General features: G+C 42.3%; 1 protein-coding gene across 3 annotated transcripts in view; it reads left to right on the forward strand.

Moving 5' to 3' along the window:
• The window catches only part of LOC121197016 (SH2 domain-containing adapter protein F-like), a 98,350-nt gene that overhangs the window by 61,126 nt on the left and 19,256 nt on the right, over positions 1-17,968 (forward strand). For 2 of the 3 annotated variants that reach the window (XM_041060479.1, XM_041060393.1), the window contains exons 3-4: positions 8,794-9,012; positions 9,897-9,995. In XM_041060479.1, the coding sequence (XP_040916413.1) occupies positions 8,794-9,012; positions 9,897-9,995 (318 nt within the window). The remainder of the gene's footprint in view (positions 1-8,793; positions 9,013-9,896; positions 9,996-17,968) is intronic. The other variant, XM_041060559.1, reaches the window with a different exon arrangement.

Consider the following 17,968-nt stretch of genomic DNA (forward strand, 5'->3'; position numbering starts at 1 on the left):
TTGAGGCAGCGAGGTGGTGGGGGTGCAAGTGGGTCTTTGCTGACTGTTGCTGGAGGCCTATCACCACTAATGGGCTATTGACCCCCCTTGGGGTGGGGGCATGAAGCAACTATTCATCACAGCCACATCCACGTGTCATCAGACTCCCCTGTCCCCCCTCCTCTGCTACCACACAGGCAGATTAGGCATCATGACAAAATCGCTCACTGACATGGCCAACTCATCTCTCCTTTTCTTCTCTTTCCTTTCCCTTCCTTTCCTTCCTTTCCTTGCTTCCCTCTGTTTATCCCCTCTCCTGTTCCCAGTTTCTTTCCCAGAACCAATCCCATCCCGGAGCTGTCTTCCCCTTCCAGCAGCCATACACAACCTGAACTCTGGGTGCACTCTCCTCTAATCCACCGTCAGTCTTATCTCAGCTCAGGAACAATAGCCACAGAGCAAGCACAGCTCAGAACCGCAGCCTGCAGAAAAATAGCTCTTCTCCCACAAGGCTGTGGGCCCCTCTGCATCCAACAGCGTCAGCCAAGCAGGCTGTCACTGCTTCACATTAAGTCCTCCTCACAGCGTGTCGAGAAAAGATTCCAGCTTCTGTGTGTTTGACTGTCGTCCAAATGGAATTTCTATTACTGCAGCGCAATCGACGGCAACGGCAAATGACTAATCGCATCTGTACTTGCTGTCGCCTTGTCAGTATGCTGATCTACTGCTCGTCTTTTTGTTTGTTCACTGCGGAGCTGCGTGAGTTAGCTGTGAGGGCTGTTCTGTGATTCATATAGGTAGACGGGCACCTTTCCAAGGTGCTGTCCCCATTCATCTTCTATTAATGAGCTTTCACCTCAGTCCTAACGAGCTGTAATTGCAATTGCGCCCCGCATTGGATCAATGGCACCGTCCAAACAGTGGCCCTGCAGTGGACAGGCATTTACATAGGTGAGACATTGCCAGTCTTACACAGTGAGGCAGGATCAAATCACAGGGCGTCCCTCAATAGTGTTACATCATCCCATGTTACACAGCAAATCCAGTTAATTACTCATTACTGGATGCCAGACTTTGTTAATTAGCAATCCTTTCAGTGATAACAGGAAACTCGATTCCCTCTTAAGCTTGTCTGTGTTTAGGACTTGACCTCGTGCTGTTTCTGGAGGGTTGAATCAAACTTCTTTTTTAAGCCATGGTAGTGGCATGGCTCTAGGGATGGCATTGTCGGGTTGGGGGATGCGTCCAACACGTAGGTCCAGGTTGAAATATCTCAACAACTATTGGATGGATCGCAGTCAGATTCTGTACAGATATTCAAGGTTCCCAGATGGTGAATCCCACTGACTTTTACACCACAAGATTTACATTTGTGAAATAGCTTGACAACAATGAGATGGATTGCCATGAAATTTGCAAGGGGATATTCAAGTTCCCTGGAGTTTGAATTGTTTGGGGATCCCCTGACATCTAGCACTACCAGCAGTTCAGAGTTTCTGTAATATCCTGTCAATTGTTTGGTGGATTGCATAGTATTTGGTTCAGACATTCATGGTCCCCAGAGCAGGAACTGAAACTTTAGTCCCCTTACTTTTCATCTAGTTCCATCATCAGGTTAAAATGTCTGTTTAGCAAATATTAGCATGCTAACATGCTAGCACTATTATTGTGATATATGGTGATTTGAGCATTTGCCTCAAAGCACTGTTCAGTACTGAACGAAAGCACAGCTCTGTGAGGCCGGGTTGACGTGTGTATAAGTTTAGGATGTCGTCCCTACTGCTGCGAAGACAGAAAGCCACTGACACGATTAACAGTGACTACAATAAGAACTTAAGAAGGCTATGTTGAAGTGTTCTAATTTGATACAAGTTTACTGCACAGAGAAGCAGTGGCCTGTTAATATTGAACCTCATAAGTTACCTAACAGTTTTTTCATCTGTAGTGAGCTTTCAAATGATGCGTGTTCATTAGCTGCTGGATATGAAGAGCCTTTCACTGCCGTGCATATTTATTATTCTCACCACTCTCTCCTTCTGTCTGTGTCTCCCACTCTCTCCTCCCATCACTCCCCTCGACTTCCTGACGCAGTCTCTTTGTTTATTTCTCCCTCTGTGACAAACTTGCATCACCTGCCTGTCTTTAATTTTCTATTTTTCCCCTCCCTTTCTCTATTCAGTCACTGTTGCTCTTTGTCTCTTTCTTTTTTGACACATCCCCTCTGTCTCCCTCTGACGCTCCCCTCTCCTCCTCTCTCCCTGCCTCTGTTACTTTGTCTGGCTTACTTCCGTCATCACCCACCTCCTTCTTGTTTTCTGCTTTGTGTATGTTGTCTCTGTGGCTTACTCTCCTGCTCCAGTATGGGAGTGAATCCATATACATGTCAGCGTGTTGTGGAAGACACTCTTCAGCTTCTATTCCCTCAGGCCATCTGGGGAACAGCAGATTTACACATACACGAGTGCACACACCCACACAGCCATTCCTTCACTCGGATATTACATATGACTGGCTGCACAGTTCTTAACTCTTTTTTAATGGTCTTGATTTCCAGTTTCTGCTTGTTGTCTATGAACAAATGAATGCACATTTGCGGCTTGTTTGATGACATTTAGATAGATTTTGCCCTGCTCATTGGGTCTGCCTAAAAGCACCACTCACAGTATGTCATTCGTCTGCCAAAAAGTATGGCTTCTAGCAGAAAAGGCATTTATAAGAAAGCACAAGCCAAAAATAGTGAAGCCAGACCCAAAATACTCTTCTCTCTGGACCAAAGCAAGAATAGACTCTGCCTGCGCTTTGGCTTCCAGGCTCCCCTAAAGTATGTACATGTGTGACAGGCAGGCAGAGGCCTCAGAGTGTACCCACCACAAGCTTGGCACAGTGTGAGCCAGGAGGAAGAAGGAGACAGAGAGAACAAACGCCATGGCTGCTTTTGTTCTGTCTGCAGGAGGCTGATGGAGACGCAGCAGCACGCAGACACACTCTTTGCAAATGGACAAACCTGTCATGTTCACAGAAAGACAGAAGCATGACTGGAAAAGTCTGCGCTTATTCATTGCAGACACTTTACAAATTGTCTCTAAGTATCAAGTCAAGTAAGAAATGTGGAAATTTTGCGGGCTGTAAAAAAGACATACAGAAGAAGCAGACATGCTAAATTATTCCTTTTGTCTTTGCTGCCTTTGTTTCTTCAAAACACTATGAGACATGAAAATGAAATCAGAATTGGGGCAAGATATGAGCACAAAGCTGACAGGGTTGTTTTGTCTTTTCTTATTGTACCTATTCTCCCAGAGGTCTGTGGGGAACAGTTGGCGGCGAGAGCCTCCTCTCAGCGTCACTCACAGAAGTGAAATGACACTCAATAGGAGGGCGCCATGGGTCAAGGAGCAAACACCTTCACTTGTCAGCCAGCTCTTCGGCTGACACACAGTACCTGTGGGTGGCCCCTGATATAGCTCAAATACCTGATTGGCGCCTCTAGATCGACACTGTCTGCTCCTCGCAGACCTGTGCAATAAAGCAGAATGAAATCAAAGCCACAGAAATGTCTCTCTGCTACATACAAGCCTTTCTGTCGAGGCTTTGTTAATCAAAACCTGGAACCTTCTTAAATGTGCATCTTTATCATGGAAAAAGCTTGGCTGAGCCGTCGTCACAGATGGCTAGGTTTACGAAAATACATTTAAGCACAAGCATTCATAAGCGGTTCAGGCATGAGTTTAGTAATCAATGTGTGTGAATCAGAAAGCATCTGCAGTGCATCCGCATTTATCTTTTTGTTTGTGTAATCTATATTCGGCTTCATTTTACTCAGTCATATGGAAGCAGGCAGTATAGATCCACCTTGTTAATTATTAATCTGAATGAAATGATAATAGCTACACAGATTCAACATTTCTTTAAAGGGACAACGTATAAGAATTGACCAACTGTCGAATTCATACTCCAAACTAATATGGAGTATGGCAGCATATTACCAGAAAGTGGGGATGTCCACCCCTGTTATAGGAAACAATGAAATGCACTCTTTGGTCCCTCGGCCTCCTTCCCCATCCCCTGTGCCATAGTTGGACTGGCCATCAGGAGAAATCCAGGTAGGCAGCCAAATTGATGGTCTGTCCAAAATATCCACAAAGTTTTTACCTGCGCTATCTGTGTGCCTGTCATTCAGGGTGTGCATGAGAGTGTGCTATGTGCCTGTTCTGGGACTGTGCTCACTGGGTACTCACAACCAAGTTTCAACCCTCACCCTCACACTGAGCTAACACTGGCTTGAATAAATATAACCTCAGTAAAGTGCAGTTGTTGACGTGTTGCCAAACCTGCGTGAATTGGCAAATAATGTTTTCCACACAGGTACCTCGCAATGGGATTATGTAACTGGTAGGAAGATGTAGTGGCGGCAGGAGTAGAGGACAAGCCAAGGGAAGTCAAGACACGCAAGTGAGAGAATAGCTGAACTGACAAGAACAGAGGAATGTCGTTGATAGAGGACAACTGCAGCAAAGTTTTACAGCCTACTGGACAATACAGTGACTCACTATAGCCTCTTGAGGGACTGTATTACAGGACGAGACTGTCTGAGGCTGGTTAGCATGCTAACTTCAGTAGATACCTCTGCAACGTAATACATAGGCATCTTTGACACAGTGTCAAAACTGTTATTTCTTCACTTGCTGTTAATCTTAGTTAATCCATGAAACATGTTGCCCCCTTAAAAGTGAATTCGCTGGTGGAAGTAGTGGAGTAAATCCTTGAAGCCTGGGTATTTTCCGGCCATTGTTTTCCTGGGGTGTAAAGTTAATCGGATTTAATCCTTCACTAGTGCACAAGAGATCCCCTCAATCAAATCCAGATATTCACCGTGCCCCTTCAAGCGCTTTGCAGCAGCGAAGTCTCTCAGGCTCAGTAGGAGTGGGTGGGTGGCAGTCAACCAGAGAGACAGATAAATGTGATTTTCCTTTACATATTAGAAGCTTTAGCCTTGCAATAAAAGCACAATTATGCAGTTGTTTGCTACTTTCTTGCAAATGCAATCACTTTTAGTGGTTGGCAGTAATGGAGAAGAAGGAGGAGTGGTCTGGATGATGAGGTCTAGATGGCCTGGTCAGTCCTTGATATGCAGCAGGATGCGGCTGCCAGGTTGGTTGCAGTTAATGTTTTTTGATTTAATCCAGAGCTCTCTTCCTGCGCTTGCACTGCCATGGTAATATGCCCAGAGGGCTCCTCCTGTAGTAAGTGGAACAGGAGCCTCCTTGGATTTATTGCAAGGAATATATTCCTCTCTCTCCCAAAGGATTAATCTCTCCAGTTCATGAACTGGAGAGAAAGACGATAACAAAGACCGGATCTGTCACTTGTTTCAAATCTTAATGCTTCTCCTCACTGCTTCTGATTTTTAGCTCACACGTGAAAACCTACATTCAACCGACGCCTGCTTTACAGTTGAGGTTTTATGACAGCCAGAATCTGTGTTTTTTCTCATTAGGGAGAAATGGTTTTTAGCTCGAGTGCAGCTGGTTGGTTCTCAGCAGCATGCTCTGCTGTCCCCGCACTCATCTTTTTTAGTGGCACTAAACAGATGGTTGTGGTCAGTGCTGCTGCTTTCACTACGTTTGTTGAAACACACTGTAGTAGTGTAATTGTGGCTTAAAATACTTGAAACACACAGAACTTTGGAGGAACAACAGAGTCTTTGTAGACTTTGTAGTCACTTTAAAAAATATATAAGTAAAAATGGGAAAACAAATCCGATTTTCCAAGCCTTTCAGGGGCATGAATGTTGGAGTTGCAAAGGCCAAGTAGGTGAAGGGTAAAAGGCAAAAGAAAGGAAGTGCAGCATCTGGACAGGAACTCTGACATCCGGGGAGGGGGAGGTACAAGGTACATCAAGGGAGGGTGTGGTGCCTGACCTCTTACCCTAAACAGAGGGTAGAGGTCAAAGACGGAAGATAGACTGCAGCTGTGCTGCAACTTGCAGCCCCACTGTCATGCCAATCACTGTAATTTGCCTAGACAGATGTGTCCCCACCCAGTTTGCCAAGCATGCCTCAACAGGAGCTGACAGAAAGAAAAGAGAGAAGGATGGAAGGAAACAAGGAAGAAAGGGAGGTTAGAAGGAAGAACAAAATCAAAACAGACAGCGGGAGGAAGAGAAGGAGGTCAACAAAGCTCCTATCTCCACATACAAGGCCTCGTTCTTGGGAGCGAGCAGGGAGTCTCAATCCACCACAGCAGTTTATCGAAGGCAGCGTGCCTGCAATTAAAAGGTTCTTCCCACAAGATTTACTCACCATCTCACCAATAATACCCACCTCCTCTCCCCCACTCATTTTACCCCGTATGGCAGCCTCCCATTGCCTCTTTCTCCCTCTTCTACAGCTATTTGTTCTCCTGCAGGGGAGGTAGGACCTAATCATGCCAAGATCTCGTAATACCAAGTCTTTTAACTGCTAAGATCAAAGAGTGCAAGTTTGCCTAATGCGGGATTACGCTGAGATACGGGATCTGGCAGCCTCACCTCATCCCACCCCTCCACCTCCACCACCGGCGGGTAGCTCCATTAGGCTCAACGCATTGCTCATTTTTCCGCAAGAGCTCCCTTGGGCTAAGAGGCAATTATGCAGTAGTGTGGCATAATATTTCATTCTCTTCACATTGCATTACTCTATGGTGGTGCTGGCCGCTAACAGCTTCATGTGGCCCAGGAGGAAGGGTGCAGGCTGCTAACAACTTCATATGAGTAAAGGGAGATTGAAGAGGGGAGGAGGAGGAGGAGGTGGTGGAAAAGGGAGAAGAGGAGAGTTCTCAAGGGCATGATGCTTCATTAGGAGTCAGGTCTGTTTCACCTCTCAATGTGGAGAATAAAAGGGTTTGCATGCATCCTAGTTGAGTTCTGGTAATATTAAGTGCATTTATAACATTAAATATAAATAAAAACAAGAATATATGCGCTGGATTCAAGATTCTGAACATTATGTGGAACATTTATAGGAAGAAAGTCATGTTGAGACACTTTGAAATGTTAACATGACAAAGACCACAACGCTGAAGCAAGTTATACTATATTTCTCAGAAATGCAATTTTGAAAGAAATTTTTAAAATCTGATTTAAATACCTCTTTTTGCAGCATCCTTTAGTATTGTGTCCAGAAAAAAACTACCAGATAAATCATATTCATGATTTCATATATAGAATGTATGGACACAGCTCCATCTACGGACAAAGTGGAGAGCTGGAGCTGTTTAAAAAAGGGAGAGCTGGCATATTTATTATCAGGTTGCATCTCAGAACAAAACACGTGGGTCCTTTTCTGCAACGTGTGAAGATTTCACAAGAAACACCATTATGACTTCATTTGTTTTTGATAGATAAAATCCTCACCATATTGAGAGACTAATAATGTTCTGGTCCCACGATTTCTTCTCTGGCACTGTAAGTGCTCTCTCCCTCTCCATCTTTGAATGAGTGGCACATGCTGTAAAGTAGCCCTTTTTGACAGGTCGTACTTTAAGCTGTTGTGCAGAACATATATATATATATATATATATATATATATATATATATATATATATATATATATATATATATATATATATATATATGTATATGTATATATGTATGTGTGTATATATATTTTTTTTTGTTTGTTTTTGTTTGTTTTTTTTGTTTGTTTTTTTTATTAACTGTAGAGGAAATTTCTTGAGGTTGTTCAGTTGTGTGAAAATTGACCACCTTCAGGAATTTGACAGTGGTTAAGTGTGCAGATGCTGGTCGATGGTCTGGGCCAAGGCTGCACAGACCTGTGGTGTGATTTTGCCATATTCAGGGAGGTTACACTGTGTACTTTTGCCCCTCTTCTCTCCTTATTTCAGCTCTGTCTTCGGCTTCCCCCTGCTGTCATCAGTTCAGGAACAGCTAACTGTCACCAGAAGTCACCTCATATAAGAGGCCCCTGCCTTACCAGTCACACGTCCTATCAATGTGCACAATTCTGCTGTATAGCATTTACTACCGCTGGTTGGGGGATTTGCACTTGAGATATAAAATGAGGCTAAGAGAGAGTGTGCCCAGCATACATTTAGCATCCATAGCCATCTTATGTCACCATTAAGACTCACACTGCCTGGATAACTTCTGTTAATATTCATTTAGGCTACAGTTTGAGATGCATCCAGTTACTGTATGAGAAAGAAACTTGATTTTCTAGGTTAAGTTCACATTTTTATCAAAGCTGTACAACACTAGGCAACTTTTGGACAGCTTCACTGAACAATTTACAACTTACCATCGCCATTTTTATGAACTTAATAGATTCGTTGACCCTAGTTTTCCCTTTTGCCCTTTATGCGTTCGTACTGCAGCGCCAAAAAAATTTTCATTACCAGCCATAAAAAAACTGAGAGACTTGCTGGGCTTGTAGCTGATTTCTGAATAAATTCAACTCTTAAGCCTGCAAAGTTATGTTATTTGAGGCCTTTAGTCTTCAAACTGATGGCATTGGCTGTGATTTCAGCGATATAATAACAAGGAGGCTCGTAGCTGAAACTGTGACTATGAAGCTTTTTTGTCTCCCAGTCTAATCAGTTGAAATATCTCCTTACATTCATCACACTGTATTCTATACAAGAAATGTGCAAGTTAGGCTTCACAAAATTTCTTGCTGTAGCATCTTGTAAGAGCATCTACGGTCATAAATCCTAATTTCTTAGATGCTGGCAGTGTTCTCCCCCACTGAGTTGTTTTCATCTGTAAGGTGATATTATTGAGATGTAGGATTAACGACCAGGCTTTCTCCTTGTTTGCAGAAATACGATCTGGTGGACGAGGGCCTAAGGAAGGACCTGTGAGGCAGCTGCCCCTGTACGACACGCCGTATGAGCCAGCCGAGAATGGTGGCGACTCGGACCCTGAGCGCTCACGCTGCCCTAGAGAAAGCCGACTGCCCCAGGATGATGAGCGACCCCCCGAGGAGTACGACCAGCCCTGGGAGTGGAAAAAGGAGAGGATTTCCAAAGCATTTGCAGGTACTACAAGCAGTGCAGAGAGACAATAGACTGAATGTTATTTTACCCTGTCAAAATGACTTAAAAAACCATTAACATAATATTGGACACAAGGAGAAGTAGCTTTAACAAATCAGTAACTTACTGCATAGAATAAAATGACATTTGAGGAAAAAAAAGATGATTTTAGAAGTACACCTGTTCTTCAAAAAGACAGAAAATCTGTCTTCATTCTAATTGAAATGAAAATACATTTAAACTTTAAAAAGAACATAAAGGGTTTCAGCCCTACCCGTTACATATTGTCAGTTACAAGGTCAAAAGCTCACACAGTGAATCTGCTTATGTTCAAATTCAGTTTAGCAATGACTGCATTTCAGTAAGGGTTGACTTATTTGAATTTCAAGCCTTTAACACAGTTAAATCTGAAACTGTTTCTTTTCTGCTAAACTAACCCAGGTGTCTGTTTTTCCAGCTCTAACAAATCTGATTATGGCTCTGTCAGGTTTAAGGGTTCTGCTCCTGCTGCTGCTGCTGCTGCTGCTGCTTTAAACTCTGTTAACACTATTTTTTATTTCTTTCCTCTGTTAAATTTCCAGCTAAGTTCATCTGCAGGTGTCCAGTATACTGTGTGCTGTTTTGGGGGGAGGCATGATTGGTTGTGCAGGTGCATGTAGGTGCAGGTAGACACTGTGTTTTGAGAGCTTCAGCATGGCTAACACAGCCATAACATCAAACAGGGCTGTTCCTGGAATACGGCTTTGGAATTTAAATATGCACCCCCAAATTAAAGAAAAGCAAAATGCCAAACCTTGTAACTCATTAAAAAAAATCAGCAACCCTTGAATCTATTTTTCATCGCCCCTTTTCTCTTTATATTTTTTTCTTTTTTTATCCTTGAACAGCTCTGCTTTGTTATGACTGCATTAGCTACGAGGGCTCAGTAAGTGCCACTGGATCAGGTCCCCACAGAAGAAAGGACTGCACCTCTAAATCCCTCACAGGTACCATTGGAGACGGGGCTGGGGGTTGTCTCTTGTCTGTCTGTATCTATTCATTTTAGATGACAGTGAAGCCTGAATTTTCTGGGTTGCACTGAACCTTGTGGTTTGGGGTTTTTTTTTTGTTGTTGTTGTTTAAATCCTCAGCATCAAGGTTCAATATGGCATTAAAACTGATGTTACATGCAATGTTTTGCAGGTTATTAGCTGCTTTAGAATTTAGGTCTCACCATATGAGCCCTAAATTCTCAAAATAAACTCTACCAGTAGACTGAGAAAAGGTCATCCACTTCAAAAACTAATCACCTTGCTTTGAAAATTTTCTTGATTCGAATGACATTATCAGGATGCGACTGGTGTGATTGCCCAGTGGTTGAAGTGGACTAAAAATGGCACTGCCACCGTGAAAAATCTCCTCAAATCAGTCTTTCAGTGGACACACAATGGTAACAAGTGCAACAAGTGCACACATCTTGGTGCTCAGAAGAAGGGCTGATGGGGTGAGGGGTGTATGGATTTGAGTGAGTGAATTTGTGTCTTGTACACCTCTGAGGTGGAGGAGAATAATCAGCAACACATTTAGAAAAAAACTAAATTGAAAAAGTGAATTTTCCTCTTTGGGGATGTTACACACACATCCTCGAGCTGACTCACACTGCGATGTCTTCTGTGCTGCCCAGCGTACAAAGCTCACACTATGTTTCCCTTCTGCATAAAAAGGCACAAATGAACGCACAAACCAAGTAGTGAACACAAAGGGCCCGGCTCTTACCGAGGTACTTTGCCAGTTACATGGTGAACACTGCATTCAAGGCATGAATAACCATGTTTCATAAGATTTTAGGTGTGTACAATGCCTTCTATGAAGATTTTTTTCTTCCATTATTTAGTTTAAGATTCAGAAAGTCTTCAGTGTGAAAGTGTATTCTGCATGGTAAGATCAGGGCGACTGAATCGTCAGTGAATGAGCGATTTCTTTTTTAATTACAGCTGAATGAAAGCCATTAAAAGTACGCATGGCCTGAAGGCTCATTGTAATATATAGTTGGGAAAATAAGTTGTAAAGTTTGCAATTTGTTTTCTTACACTTGGAAGAGTAATTGAGCTTTATAAAAGTATAAATAAAAATCTCACAGCGCAAGAAGCTCAGTGAAAATAATGCACAAGTACATTTTCATCATTTACTTCTTAATGCTTTTCTTATTATTTCTAGATATTTCTCTGTTTCATTCATCTCTTATTTTCCCATCTGTGTGCCTTGGGAGCGCTGTATAGCATTTACATGGCATTTCAATAAAGCAAAATTGATTACAATACAGAGATTGGGAGAGCGATTAATCCCTTATGGTGTGGTGCTGGCAGTAGTGCTGATGGACTCGCTGGGGACTGCTTTAGAGACCTGGAAGTGGATCTAATTTTTATGTCATGTCTCAAACAAACATTGTGTGAGCTCACAGATTCAGTCAGTAATCCCATGTTGATGGATGAGTCTTAGTAAATCATCCCCGATGACACTGTAAAAGATTGTAGCATCAAAAACTTATAATAACGCCATAATTTCCATCTCGTGTTTGTAAATGTTAATATTACTTGGAATTGGAATAGTACAAGGATAGTTCTAATTTAGGTTGAATTTCTGTTTAATTGACAAGGTGAGCCATAGCAACAGCTGCGGCAGCAGAGCGGAGAGAGACAGAGATGATGCTGAAGTGAACTTCACTGTAATATGTAACATTTTTAAACCTGCGTAAAGTCACTTATGTGGCATTAAATGGTAGAAAGCTCATGAATCTCATTTGTGGAGGAAGAGACACGTTTAGAGAGTATTTAGTGCATACCTGCAGGTGATGAGCGCACCACTTTATACCAGTATCTCCTTACACAAAGAAAGTATCACTTCTCCATGTGTAAAATGATTTCCAGCTTGTGTAGCAGTTGTTTAACGCTTAGTAACAGAATAAATGACATGATACATGGATTCATTGCATTGTGGCAGCAGAACAAAGAGCTTATTCATCTTTGGGTAAGCTCAAATCAAACTATACTAATACTATAATGTCCTACATATATGTCTGCCTATTCACACATCGTCTCTCTATGTTCTCCTAATTTTCTATTACTTAATTCCTTTTTCTTGTTTTCTTCTGTGTATTCTAGGCACTGAGGTCTTCAGAGCAGTCACGCTGTTCTGCCTCTGCTAGTGATTAGTTAAATAAAGGATGTTGCATTCTTAATCACTTTCCCTCTCTCCCTCATTATTTTTCTGTCAAGCAGCACTCAGAAGAGTTTGTTTAGGGTGCTATTTACTAACACATCCTTCTTTCAGCTTCCCCTTTACAGACAGCGTCCCTCTTTTGATGATGATTAATTTAATTTCCATTGGACGTCAAAGTGTTGGCTGGGAATTGGAAAGATAAGTCTTTACGTTGTCTTTCAAAGAAGAAAGCTGCGGACCAAAAAGCACTTTGATTTATTTGCACGTCTTCATTCTGTGTTATGTTTAATTCAAGCAGAAATAATTCCCCACAATTTGGAAGACAGAAAAAAGGAAGAAAGATGAGAAGGACGTCTCTGGGACAAGCCTTGTCAACACAGGCTTGTTGCTTTTGTAAACTGGCCTTGGATGGATCCAGACATCAAGAGGCTTAGAGAAAGTTTCCCACCTTTCAAGGTTTGAGCTTGTGTGCCTGCACCCAAGGCTCTGATCTTTGCAACCAGCTTACCTACAATGTCAAGAAATTATACACTGCTTCAGCATTTAAGTCCACTTGTGAGCCAGTTCTTTAAGTCTGCTGACAATCCCATAATTCCCACTTCATAAGTCATCGCTGTCTCATCCCTTTTGGAACTGTTTAAAAAGTCAGCCTAGAATATATTCTCAGATTTTTCCAGGTTACCCTGATCTTGTTCTGGAGATCCCCATCTTAAACATCTGGCTGAACAGCTGTTCCATAACACTGCTTTTACTGGCAATGAATTTCATCCTTTATATTTTCACGTCCCATAGTGGCGGTATTGAATTGTCATGCATCCATACTCAAAGTAGGGTTACGTACAGTTTATGAAATTTTAGACTGGAGTCATGAGGTCATGGGCTTACTGTAAGAATATGAGACGTCTGGACATGTTTGTGCTTGTAGCTGTGGGATCCAGGCTGGGCTATGATTTCAGGGAAGTTTAAGAGTCTTATTTTATATTTTACTTTCTTTAGTCGATCCTGTAACTAGATATTTTGGTTTCTCACAGCAGGGTCATCTTTAGAGATACATTTTCTGAACTTTTTTTTGAGTTGTTGGAACTCTCTTTAAAAAAGTAGTGACTATACTATGTGGAAAAAGGTTGATGTGAATTTACATTTAGTCGGATATGTTTATGTTATATTAAGAAGAAAAAAAAGATCTTATTTTGATTGACAGATTGTCAGAGAAGGTGTAGCAAATCCCCAGTTTAGCCATTTTAAACTAAACCACCTATTTGGAAGAGAAACTAAATGCTAATTTTAGATTTCCCAAACTAACTGTTGTAAATATTCACTAGATTTTGCAAAGGTACTTGTGATTTAACATTGGCTTCCTGCAGTCTTACAGTGTTTTGTGTACCCTTTACTTCAGTTCATTGCCAGTTGCTAAGTATTGTAGAGAACATGGTTGAACTGAAAATTTGTGGTTTGTCTGACTACTCATGGTATTTGACCAATTTGACTCCAGTCTATTGGTGTTGCAGTATCAATTAAATTAGCACCTAAAAATGTCACCCGGTCACAATTTCAAGACTGAAATTGCCTGTTTTAAAGTCAGTCTAACTATAGCTCCACGTGCTGTTGTGTTTCTAAAGAGCAATTTTCCCTAGTTATTTTTCTATAGTTGTAGTAGCTGTGTAATATAAGTGACTAATGATACTGTTCGCCATTTAGATTTTGGAGGCACTTTTCTGCAAACATCAAAACCTTCACAGTTTATATGCCGACAATTATGTGTCTGTAAACTAAGTGTTAACAGATAATGGAAAAAAAGATGCACAACCTTACTAAACCGTGGAGTGGGTGTAAAAAGAAAAGGGATTAAATGAGTACCAAGTGCTGCCTACGCCCTCCCTCCATGGTATAATACAATAATGCAATCTGCATATAAGACTATTTGTCTTCATTAATGATAGTGGAGGGAGAGCAGACTAATGCTCCCGGCTACAGCCCTTTTTTCCTCAGCTGTCCCTATCGCTGCCTGCGTGCTCGCCTCTTCACAACACTTGGTCTGGTGTTATTATTCACTGTTGGGCTATCTCCTGACAGGTATGCAATGGAATGTAAATTCCCTGCCTTGTTAGGGTGCTGGGAGGCTGTGTACTTGCGGTTTGGTTAATCACTCATCCTCGCTGTTGAGCCCCCCCACCCCACCCCCCCTTACCCTCTTCTAGAACGAACGCACGCAGACACACACACTTGCCGCAGCCTCTTTCCTGCCTCCCTCCTGGCTGCTGAGTAGGTGATGGATGAACCCGAAAGTGAAGAGTGAGGAAGACACATTAGAATTTGACCACATGAAGAAGCCTGCATGTGAGGGCAAGAAAAAAATGGGCTCACACGTCCATCAGTTTAAGCCTGTATGCTTTGGTTTTGCATGTGGCACGCTCACTCACACACCCAGACATGGACACGCCACCATCTGTAATCTGAACCTCGCCACAGCAGGAATGGGATCGAGAGCCATTGTTACTTAATCTCCTTGCCCTCTGTTACCTCCTAGGAACTCCTTTCACTTGGCTCCTGGCCAACGGGGTACCATGCATTTAACACGGGAGATAAGAGGAGGTGCTGTCACTTGCACCCGCAAGTCTTGGGGAGCTTTATGGTTTTTTAATGAATCTTCATGGGCTTAACGACCCAGAAATCTGAGGCTCATGTCTAATGTCCTAAAATAAATAATTGATTCAGTTACAGTCCTGCGCTGGTGATTTGCACCAGGGTAAAAGCCAGCTGTTTTGTTGGTGCCATGGTTCTGTCTCTCTCTGCTTGGATGATCCAGTCCCCTCCCCCCCCAGCGCTGTCTGTCTCATCCTCCTGGCCCCTGCTGCAACACCCTGCTGATAACCTTCCTGACAGTCCTCTTTCATGAGCCTCAAATGTGTCCTGCCATCTTTCTCTGGGCGCTGCCACGGGTGTTATCTTCACTCACACACATTGGTCACACACAACAGCACTGTAAACCTCCCTCACAAAATATAGAAGCAGCACATCGCCAGCCAGCCCCCCCTGGAAGCTCATGCTGATCGGCCGTCACTCACCCATCTCTCCCTTCTCTGTCTTTGTAGAAGACCAAGGAAAAGGCCTAGCTGTCATCTCATCTCTACCACCACCCGTTTTCGTACACATACACGTGGTCTTTCAAAACAGGTCTGTGCTTTTGAAAAAGAGCCGGCCTGTATAATGTGACGGATAGAGTATGCAGAGAATTATGAGGTGGTATTTCACTTCCCCCTGAGCATTACACAGTTGTTATCTGTAATGATTCGGGTGCTGATGGAACAAACACGTCTTCAGAGGAGTCTGGTTTTGTGTTCCGAGCTCTTCTGCTCATAATGCGCAGCATAAACATCACAATCTTCCAGCTTGTTTTGAATATGCATGCAATTAGCCAACCAAATTAAGCAGAACTAAATTAAATGGCGTTGGTGGAAACAAGCATAGCTGGAGATTTATGGTGCTGCACTGTTTACAGTGATGAAGTGCCATGGGCTAATGAAAAGCCTGGGTAAACAAATACCTGGCTTTAAAAATAGATCGGCTCCTGGAGGAACAAAGGGAAGGTAAACTCCCATAAAAACGGACCATTGCCCATTGTTCAAGTACTCTCTGGTTCTTTTGATGAACTGTGCTGTCAACATAGCTGTGAAGCAAATAATTAATCAGCTACACCATTTATGACAATTCACTGAATGCTGGACTGGCAGTGTGTAGTCAAGGTGACATCCTGCCAACATCTCACTTTTCCAAAGCTTGCTGTACATGTGAGATACATCAAGCTGTTTTTTAAATTTTCCTGTTCAAAGTCCTAACATGGCCATGTTTGTTTATTTAATTTGAGTGACAGGTGCTTTGTCGAATAGCCTCTATTCCTATGTCAACAGGAGGCGTTGTGTACTAATGTGGATTGAGGATTATGCAGATGAGAGATTGCATATTGATCTGAATGCAGTCAGATTAAATGACAAAGATCTTGTAATCTTTGGATGTATTTACATATTCCTTCAGAAACAGTCATTAGACTCTGTAAGATCTCAGTGTTTTCTCTTTCAAGAAAGTAAGATATAAAAACCAGTGCCATTGATTACAGTAATCAGAATCAGAACCTCCAATATGTGGAGAATAATCATTTATTTTTGGACATTGCCTTTCATGGTGCTTTAAATCGAGCCCATTTTCTACCTGATATTTACCTTGAATTTCTAAAACATGTAACCTGTTGTTCCCACACACTACAACATGTCACCCACAGAGCTGATAATCAGTTGAAATCTGCATCAGGCAGTATAGCGGTTTACATGGTTATTGAGCATTGTTTGTAAATGTTCCACAGAGGACAGTGTGATGAGGGTGAATATATGAAAATGTCTGTGATAATCTTTCAGGGTCAATGTGTAAATCAGCTCTTAGTGTGTGTAGGCTTCTGCTGTTGTCATCTTAGTCCTAACTTTGAATTTGTCACTGAATTTGTCTTTAATTCAAGCAGAAATAGCAGAAATATGTCATCTAGAGTCGATGATTATTCAGGAGGGCCTTAGGACTGGCAGTATTTTTGAATTCACAAAGTGCGGCAGATTCCAGTCATCCAGAGTTTTGCGAAAACAAAACACCTGACTATTGAATCCGTTTACCTTAATTTTCACAGTGCTAAATGCTATTGTTCAACTGTGCAGCCAAGCGAATCTGAGCCACACTCGCCCACATCGTCTCCTCGTCCTCACTGTGAGGTTGCAGAGTGCAGCCAGCCTACTGCTCCCCAAACAATTACACGCTAATCTGCAATGTGAAATGAGTATTAGGCTATAAATCTCATAGGAAGAGAGTCCCTTACTTCACCCCAAAGTAGAGGAAGTTATATTATCTTCCAGAGTTTCTGACCTTCTGTCTCCATACCCCACCCTCCATCCCCACCACTCCACCACCCCACACCTCTCCCATCAGCATAGACAGCAAGCAGCTCCACTTTCCAGCCACCTTTCTCTAGATTAGCCCCCTGACACCGCAGGCCCAGCTATGTAATTGCTTGTCGGGCTGAATATTCTCCAGTTTTCCCCTTCATCTAGCTTGCAGATATTGCTTCTCATTAGCATGTCCTGTACCACCACTGTGCTGCAATTCCTTGCAGGGTGGAAGACAGACAGGTCCATAAAATTATGCTCATCCTCCCACTGAAAACCAGCCCGTATACCAGCAGATAAAGGCCAGTGACACACTAATGGTTATGAATACAGCTGCATTGTTTTCATCTTATGCAGATGAAGTAGTACTTTGTCAACACTGAATCAAAATGCTGTCATTCATTTAAGTTAAACTCATTGTTAGATGTTGACTTATAAACAATCGTGAGCCCTTAAAAGATGCACAGTATTGACATTTTGTTTTCTAGTTATTATACAACAAATAATACATGTTATAACCAATAGGAATAATGAGAAAAGAGCAAAACTACAATAACAATGAAGGAACCCTAAGGAACAACTTATTGATATGGCCCTATGTTCGCTGTGTGCTGGCTAATTTACATTTGCCAATCTGTTGCTGTTCTCTATTCATCATCGTCTTACTGGGTCAAATAAGGCCATCATCACTGTTACTTGACCAACATGACTGATGTGACATATAGCTGTCACACTGAAAATGTCAGAGCACTTTGATGGATAGAAGTGCAGGCTAACACAGTGTTAACCCATAGTTTCATTTCAGTCCTAAACAGTCTAGTTTAATGAAGTAGGTGGGT

Source organism: Toxotes jaculatrix, chromosome 1 (genome assembly GCF_017976425.1).
Source record: "Toxotes jaculatrix isolate fToxJac2 chromosome 1, fToxJac2.pri, whole genome shotgun sequence".
Lineage (NCBI taxonomy): Eukaryota > Metazoa > Chordata > Actinopteri > Toxotidae > Toxotes > Toxotes jaculatrix.